The following is a 9309-nucleotide window of genomic DNA, read 5'->3' as shown; positions in this document are numbered from 1 at the left end:
GAGACCTAGCCCTCACGGCCTCCCCTCTACACGGGAGCAACACAAAGAATCGACTTTTCATGCACCACACCAAGCACACGCAGAAAGGCTAAGAGGTTGTAAAGAACAGCTTATAGGGGGAGAGCTACCTCCAGCAAACAGAAAGTCACAGGGGTCAGACTCGTGCTTATTAAAGGGTGGTTAGGATGTGAAAGCCTGTGTGTGTGTGTGTGTGTATGTGTGTGTGTGTGTGTGTGTGTATACACCTGTGAAGCAACATGGGCTATGCCAGGGGCAGTGAAGTCAGCCCACCCACCCTGTCTCTTAATGAGGGCTAAGGGGCCAAGGAACTGGAAGGCATTAGAACACGGTGTTATGTCCTAGAAATGACCGTGCTCTGACTGGGTCATCAAGTCTCACACATCGGCCCTGCATGGTGCAGCACGTGGGGCCTGTGGGCTCCCAGGAGACACTGATCGGGTAAGGCTCCACGAGGGCAGACTCTAGCCCAGCTCCATCCCTTCATCAGGCTTTGCCTGAACACCCAAGGACAGAGCCCTGGGCGCCACAGTGCTTCAGTTTCTCCATCTTTTATGGGAGGATACACAACTGTTCACCCCTGGTGGGGGCGGGGGCTGGCTAAGAGGGGTTGGGTGCGGAGGGTGTGTTTACAAAATCTGCTGAGCTTCTCTCTTAGAAGCTGCCTCCATAGAGTCAGTGGTTTATATGGTAATGGGAGTGTTTGCTCTCTTTACAACAAGAATGCAGATGCAAAAGTGGCTGCCTCGACTCTTCACTGGCCGCTGCGGGGCAGGGGCCAAGAGTGAATTGTCCTCTAAGGGTTTGGAGAGGTGTTCAGCAGAGCCCAACACGACCAAGTGCACCGTGCACTGCCTCCTCAGCGCCAAGCTCGCCGTTAGCCTTTGAACCTCAGCTCACAGAAGAGTGCACACGAGAGAAATATAAAGCCCATTCCCAGGTCAGTGCACACACAACCCCTATGCCAAGCTGGGCCTTACCTAGAGGAGTCTGACACTCACCACTGTCCTGAGCTACGGCAAAAGAAAAATAATAGTATAATCTTATTTGATCTGCATTATGAACAGGATATAGAGTACAAGCAGTTCCATCACAGAAAAGCAATTGAGACATCTGTCGTCTGTTTCATTTTAAGGACATTTCTGTGACCCACAGCTCCATCTTTCTTTCACGGCTCAGGCAGAGCACTAAGGGCTGGGATTCATCTCCAAGACATTCTCTCAGGCAAATGGGTTCTCAAGATATGGCAGAGGAGGAGTGGGGGAGGGAGGGGGGGAGGAGAAAAACAAAACAAAACAAAACAAAAACAAAGACTCACTGTATAGCCAGAAGGCATTATCAATTTTGTCAAAGTATTCTTCTACTTGGTCATCCTAGAACATAAACTATCACACAGGGACCGTTAGCACCGCACGGAAAGTGGCATCAGGGTTCACTGTGCATCCTCCCCAACAGGTTCACAGGTTGGGGTGTGGCGGGCCCCTGAGGGAAGCCACGACCAACCCCGGCAGGTGCCGTGAACGGAACCGGTGTCACTGGGCTCCTGGGAAGGGCTTCGAGGGCTGGTCAGACCACAGGGGGTGGGGGAGAGATTTTAAATTTTATTTTAAAGAGCATATAAATATTTAGAAAGGGACAGTGGGGGAACAGACCAAATTCAATTCCCGAATGAGCTCTGGTCAAGTAGTTCCCTTCCCTGGCTGTTTCACGAATCTTAACCATGCACCCTTCCCTCAGCCTCCTTAGGGCCCCGCCCCTTCTCCCACCTGAGCATCCCCAGCAGGGAAAAAGCGTGGGAGTGCTGTTCCCTGACTCCTGTTTGGGCAAGTTTCTGAGGAAGGTCTCCCCGGCCAGGCAGGGGAGCTGGCTCTCAATTGCCCCCTGACACTGGGCCCTCAGAGTCCTTCTGAGTCTGTCCCCCACTGGCCCTCAGCCAGGAGGGTTAAGCCACCACTCCAGCAGGTTATGTATGCCCTCTGATAAAGGCATCTTAGCCAGAAGTTTCCCACCCTTCCCATATGAAATGAGAGTGACCTTGTGCGTCTGTCTGTCTGTCCGGGCCTGACTGCAGATGCTGCTTTCTCTGTGCTGGGCCAAGTGCCTGGTTCAGGAGGAAATTCTGGATAGTGCTAGGAATTAGGTGTCTTGAGTGTGAACACTGCATTTTAATCTTTGTTTGCCCTGGAGCATCTATTATTAAGCCAGACACCCAGTGTGTATGCTAATAACCAATTGGTCTCACATGGGACCAGGTGGCTCCTTACGAATGATGCTACAGGTGATGTAGGTCCTGGGGCATCGGGGATGGCATGTGAGTAGCAGAGTTGGCTCTCATGAAGGCTCAACCTAGGAGGCCCCAATTCCAGCTCCTGGAAAGGCATGAGGTGTGCTTGCAGGAAGATGCAAGGTGAGTGATCTTGGCACGAGAAACCCTGCCTCCTGCATGCTCAAACTGCCCAGCCTCCAATTGTTGGGGTGGCGAGGGGATGACGTGGCGGTTACGCTCATTTAAAAGGCAGAGAGAAAATCATCCAAAACTACAGATGGTGAATTGCCATGAGAGGGGAGCGTTTTACACCTGGGGACACTAGCCTTTGGGTCCGTTATTGACCGAGATCAAGTCTGAATAGCATGTATTGGTGTAGGACGATTTCCTCCTTGCTGCCTGAACTCTCCCGGTATGGCTTCTCCCCCAGACACGCCCTGGATCCCAGAGGATCTAGGGGGCAGATTCTGCTGTGGGGCCTTCTGGGGAGCCCCAGAGGCACCTAACTCCCCATGACCACACTCCCTCACTCTAAGAGCCCAAAATCTTCAGGGGAGAGTCTGGGACAGGGAAGGGGAGGGGGCTTCAGTAACAACGCAGTAGAAGTTCTGTACTTGCTTTCCTTACTTGAGCCCACCGGTGGGGACAGTGTGGCATTTCTTATGCTCCAGCAGCTGTTCGGGGGTCTTCATGAACTTGTGGCACACGTCACATTCAAACATCCGGGTGATGAGGTGTATCTGCAGATGGCGCTCAAACATGTTCTTCGTCTTGCAGACAAAGTTGCAAAAAACGCATTCGAACCCTGCAAGGACCGAAGCTGGGTGTACAGGTGCATGGGGCAGAGGGACAGGAGGGTGGCAGTGGGGCCGAGTTCCCCCTTCCTCCCACCTCAGGCAGCGGCACCCCCGCAGCACTGTCCCCTGCACCTGCACGCTCAAGGGAGTTAAGTAGACAGCTTCAGGGTCACTGTCATCCAGTACATCCTGCTAGTCCTGAGGGATGCCAATCAAGCCCAAAGAAATGCAAATTACAGGTAACACACATGACGTTGTATGCTGGCCCTAACATGTGCTTTCTGATACCACGACTCTTGCAGGCCGCCCAGAGTGAGGAGGGCTGAGCAGCCCACACCCCCTCCTCCCTTACCTTTCTCTGGCTTCTCCTCGCTGTTCAGTGAGGGCTGGCTCCCCGGCAGCACCGAGATGACCAGCAGGTTGTTCCCACCCTTGTTTTTCTGAGAGCCATCAGAGTCGTCTTTGCTGTTTGCGGAATCACTCAGGGCTGAGAGGGACGAGGAGGAGGGGCTATTTGATTCGCTGGGGGTCTTCCTGTCTTCCCCTGGAAAACAGAAATAACCAAGGCCGGCTTCCTTAGCAGGATAAAGCCATTAGGATGACCGTGATTGGTGGACTGGGGGTTGGGGCAGGGCGGTGCATCACATCACATCGAGGCATGGAAATCCAGCGAGCACGGGGCTGCGTGTTCCAACTCCCCCAGGGCACTGAGCGGGGGAGGTCCAGACCCCGTGCACCTGTTGTGACCGCAACTCATTCCCTTGACAAGCCGTTACTGAGGCATCACAATAATTAGCGGAAAATGGCAATAGGTAACATAGACTGAACCTGTAACCAAGCTGTGGGAAGTGTAGTCTACTTTAAGCGCATTAGCTCACTGAATTCTCTAAGGCACAGCTATTTAAAAAAAAACCAATTTAATTGACACCTACTTCACGTGCCATACAATCCAACAGTTTAAGTGTACTCAAGGTTATGCGAGCACCACCACAATCAGTTTTAGAACATGCTCTTCATTCTTGCCCCCAGCCTCCCTTGCCATAACCATAGGAAGTTTTAATCTAGTAATTGTCTCTAGCTTTACCTACCCTGGAATTCACAGGAAGAAAACCATACCAAAAAATATCCTAACAGTGACAACAAAATAAAATACAGGGGAAAAAAATCTCAATTCAAGAGAAAGCAGAAGAGAAGAGAAACTAGAATAAATAAAAACAGGGTCAAAAGAAAACACAAACAATCAGATGTTCCACTTTCACCTAACTGCATCTGCAGCAAGCCACTTTCCCGTGCACTCGGTCTGAGGCAAGACCATTCACATGCCTGCTCCGGTTCCAAGGTTTCATCTGGGTGGGGCTCAGCGGATGGATGTGGGCTTTCACTGTCATCCATCAAACAAAGCATAACTATCATCCACTCCCAGGAAAGGGACGACGCTTTCTACTCCCGTAAAGACTTACAGTCTTATAAGGCCACAGGGGCAGTTCAATCCTATCCTGTGGGGCTGCTATGAGTTAGAATCAATTTGATGGCAGTGGTTGAGTGAGTATCAACTCCAATATTCCCTGGAGGTCATGGGGCACAGAGGACGTGGTCGGGAAGAGATCTGCGGGCAGCAGGTCTAACTCCACAGTCCATGCTCCCCTCAGGGCATTAGATGAAGTAAACAGGCACCCACAGAGCGGACTAATCATGTCAGTGGGTTATTAGAACCTAGGATCAGGAGACCTGTGCTCCCACCCAAGTAGAAATCAGGGGCTAGGTTTACCTTTCTTATTTAAACAACTGGAAAAAAATAATAAATTAGATGAACTCCTTTAGTGTTGGTCACAGCACCAATGAAGTTAGCCAAGGAAGACAAAAACCCCGGAGTGACAGGGAACAAAAGAGGTCAGCCCTCTAGTTTCCCAACATCCTGCCAGGCGAGCATCTCCTAGCTGCAGTGCACAGAAGAGAAGCCCAGGAGGAGTCCGAAGGACTCTGGTTTGAAGAAACAGAGCTCAAAGTATAGGGACAGAGCCCAACTCAACATGGCTAGACTACGTGGGCCGAGAACTGGAGAGGAGAGAATGGCGGAACTCGCACTCTGGTCTCCAGCAGAGTATGAATCAGAGTATGTGGGTGAAGAAACTGCGTAAGGCTGTGGGGAAAAAACCAAAACCCAATTCAAAAGACTTAAGAGAGCAATGTCTGGCGCATACACAGAGCTCGTAATACCAACAACCCCCAGCCACATTGGAAAAGAATTCAGGGGTACTGGGAAGAAAGGAGCCCTGGTGGCACAGTGGGTTAGGTGTTGGTCTACCAACCTCAAGGTCAGCAGTTCGAATCCATCAGTCAATCTGAGGGAGAATGATGAGGCTTTCTACTCTTGTAAAGAGTTGTCTTAGAAACCCACAGTGGCATTTCTACCTTGTCTTACAAGGTTACTATGAGTCAGTTATTGACTAGATGGCTGTAAGGTTTTTCTGTTTTTTTAAGTGAGATTGGTTAGAAAACTCAAGATCTTTTCATTTAAACCCCAAAATGAAACTTTCCTTTGATTCTGATTCAGCAAGGCCCGGTGATGTAGTGGGTCTTTGTTGTTGTTGTTGTTAATCATTTTATTGGGGGCTCGTATAACGCTTATCACAATCCATCCATCCATCCATTGTGTCAAGAACATTTGCACATTTGTTGTCATCATCATTCTCAAAACATCTACTTTCCACTTGAGCCCCTGGCATCAGCTCCTCATTTTCCCCCCTCCCTACCCATAACCTCCTCCGTCATGAACCCTTGATAATTTACAAGTCATTATTATTTGGTCATATCTTACTTCCAACATTTCCCTTCACCCACTTTTCTGTTGACCGACCTCCAGAGACGAGGTTATATGTAGATCCTTGTAATCGGTTCCCCCTTTCTACCCCACCTTCCCTCTACCCTTTCGGTATCACCACTCTCACCAATGAACCTGAGAAGTTCATCTGTCCTGGATTCCCTGTGTTTCCAGTTCCCATCTGTACCAGTGTACATCTTCCAGCTGGATTTATAAGGCAGAATTGGGATCATGATAGTTGGGGGGAGTTGTTGTTGTTGTTGCCAGGTACCATCAAGTTGGTCCTGACTCATAGTGACCCGGTCCTGCGCCATTCTCACAACCGTCCTTATGTTTGAGCCCTTTGCTGCAGCCACTGTGTCAGCCCATTTGGTCCACAGCTTCCTACTTTTCACCGTCCCTCTACTTTACCAAGCATGAAGTCTCTCTCAACACCGGTCTCTTCTGACAACATGTCCAAAGTATGTGAGACAAGATCTTGCTGTCCTTGCCACTAAGGGGCATTCTGGCTGTACTTCTTCCAGGACAGATGTTTGTGTTTTTTTTGGAAGTCCATGTGACTTTATAGATATTCTTTGTCAGCACCATAATTGAAATAATGAATGGACTATCACATGCATTTCTCCGGTCTTCTTTATTTAATGGACAACTTTCACATGCGTATGTGGCAATTGAAAATATCATGGATGATGGTGCCCGGCTATCAAAAGATATAGTGTCTGGGGTCTTAAAAGCTTGAAGGTAAATAAGCGGCTATCTAGCTCAGAAGCAACAAAGCCCATATGGAACAACATATCATGGAACAACATATCACGAGGAGTCAAACTGATCACGAGGAGTCGAACGGATCACTGAAGACAAATGGGTGCATAAGCAAAAGTGGTGAAGAAAGCTGATGGTGCCCGGCTATCAAAAAGTATAGCGTCTGGGGTCTTAAAGGCTTGAAGGTAATCAAACGGCCATCAAGCTCAGAAGCAACAAAGCCCACATGGAAGAAGCACACCAGCCTATGCAACCACGAGGTGTCGAAGGGATCAGGTGTAAGGCATCATCAGAACAAAAAAATCTTACTATAGTGAATGATGGGGGGAGTGCGGAGTGGAGACCCAAAGCCCATTAGTAGGCCACTGGAGATCCCCTTGCAGAGGGGTCTCGGGGAGGAGATGAGCCAGTCAGGGTGCGATGTAGCAATGATGAAAAATACAACTTTCCTCTAGTTCCTAAATGTTTCCTCCCCGCTCCCACTACCATGACACAAATTCGACCTTGCAAGTCTGGCTAGACCAGAGGATGTACACTGGTACAGATAGGAACTGAAATTACAGGGAATCCAGGGCGGATGAGCCCTACAGGACCAGTGGTGTGAGTGGTGAAACAGGGAGGGTAGAGGGAGAGTGGGTAGGAAAGAGGGAACCGATTACAAGGAACTATATGTGACCTCCTCCCTGGGGGATGGACAACAGAAAAGTGAGTGAAGGGAGATGTCCACAGGGCAAGATATGACAAAATACCAATTTATAAATTATCAAGGGCTCATGACTCATGAGGGAGGGGGGAGCGGGGAGGGAGGGGAAAAATGAGGACCTAATGCCGGGGGTTTAAGTGGAGAGGAAATGTTTTGAGAATGATGAGGGCAATGAATGTACAAATGCGCTTTACACAATTGATGTGTGTATGTATTGTGATAAGAGTTGTATGAACCCCTAATAAAATGATTTTTTTAAAAAGAAAAGAAAATATCATGGCTTGGGTCAGGCTAATATTAATTCTCAAATAAATGTTCTTGCTTTTAAACACTTTAAAGAGGGCTTTGCAGCAGATTTATCCAATGTGATGTGTCTTTTGATCTCCTGACTGCTGCTTCCATGAGCACTGACTGTAAATCAAATCAAGATGAAATCCTTGACTATTTCCATCTTTTCTCTGTTTTTCATGATGTTCCCTATTGGTCCAGTTGTGAGGATTTGGGTCTTCTTTATTTTGAATTGTAACCCATACTGAAAGTTGCAATCTTTGATCTTTGTCAGCAAGGGCTTCAAGTCCTCCTCACATTCAGCAAGCAAGATCATGTCATCTGCAAATCATAGGTTGTTAAGAAGCCTTCCTCCAATCCGAGTATAGCATTCTTTTCATATACTCTAGCTTCTTGATGGTTTGCGCAGCATACAGATTGAATAAGTATAGTGAGAGGATACCTGATGTACACCTTTCCTGATGTAAAACCCTTGGTCTGTTTACACAGCAGCTTCTCTGTCCATGTACAAGTTCTACAGGAGCACAATGAAGGGTTCTGGAATTCCCATTCTTCTCAAGGCTATCCACAGTTTGTTATAATCCACACAGCTGAATGTCTTTGCATAGTCAATGAAACACAGCAAACATCTTTCTGGAATTCTCTACCTTCAGTCTAAATCCATCACATATTAGCAATGATATCCCCTTATTCCACATCCTTTGCTGAATATAGCTTGGACCTCGAGTAGCACCTTGTCCATGTACTGCTGCAATGTACTGTTGGACGATGTTCAGCAACATTTTGCTTGCATGTGGAGAATGATGATTTTTAAAAATAGAAAGTAACTGGAATGGCCAAAATGTTTCCAACTTCGAGGAAAGATCATAAACCCACATATCCTAGAAGTTCAATGAATAACAAGTGAGTTCTAGTCAATTAAAATGACCCTTCTAGGGGAGGAAGAGAGAGTGCAGCACATCCTGGCCCACCAAGCCTTGAGGATATTCCCACTCAGAGCAACCAAACCACAGAGAAGACCATATAGCTGGCCCCACTATGAGACACGACATCCCTCACTGACCCATATCCCTACATTGGACAACACTGGAGACAAAGTGTGGGAACTGCACCTGATCTGATCCCACCACATGAGGCAAAACACTAAGGGCATGCAACAGAAGAGCAAGGGGAACAGAGCAATGAAGTCCCCAGGGAACATAAAAAAATAGATTTTGGAGCCAGGGCTTGGCGCCCCATCAGACCCACCCGGAAAACACTCCTAAAGGCCAAAAAACAGTCCTTGAACTAACTACAAGCTTTTTATTTTTCTTGTTGTGTTTTGTTTTTTTGTCATTGGATTATTGTTGTTTTGTTTTTTGTCATTGGCTTGTTCTTATTGTTTTGTTTTCTTTTATTGCTTGGTTTTGTTCTGTCTTGTTTTTGTGTATTATTATCTCCGCAGGTCCGTCTAAATAAGATAGGCTGGATGAACAATCTGGACGAGAAAACAACAGGACCAACAGTTCCGGGGGGACATGGGAGAGGGGGTAAAGGTAGTGTTGTTAACAAACCAAGGGACAAGGGAACAAGTGATCCAAATCAGTGGTAAGGAGGGTGTAGGAGGCCTGGTAGGGCGTGACCAAGGGTAATGTAACTGAGAGGAATTACTGTA

At 47.9% G+C, this 9309-nt stretch overlaps 1 protein-coding gene across 1 annotated transcript in view; it reads right to left on the bottom strand.

Moving 5' to 3' along the window:
* ZNF827 (zinc finger protein 827) overlaps positions 1-9309 on the bottom strand; it is a 190477-nt gene that overhangs the window by 2209 nt on the left and 178959 nt on the right. The window contains exons 12-13 of the mRNA XM_030887204.2: positions 3434-3625; positions 2912-3089 (exon numbers count right to left, since the gene is read on the bottom strand). Coding sequence (XP_030743064.1) covers positions 2912-3089; positions 3434-3625 — 370 coding nt within the window. The remainder of the gene's footprint in view (positions 1-2911; positions 3090-3433; positions 3626-9309) is intronic.

This window comes from Echinops telfairi, unplaced genomic scaffold, assembly GCF_000313985.2.
Source record: "Echinops telfairi isolate 266 unplaced genomic scaffold, ASM31398v2 ScPeMD7_5868;HRSCAF=6743_1, whole genome shotgun sequence".
In the NCBI taxonomy this organism is placed as follows: domain Eukaryota; kingdom Metazoa; phylum Chordata; class Mammalia; order Afrosoricida; family Tenrecidae; genus Echinops; species Echinops telfairi.
Note: the sequence above shows the minus strand (reverse complement) of the source record. Positions and strands in the feature narration are given on the sequence as shown.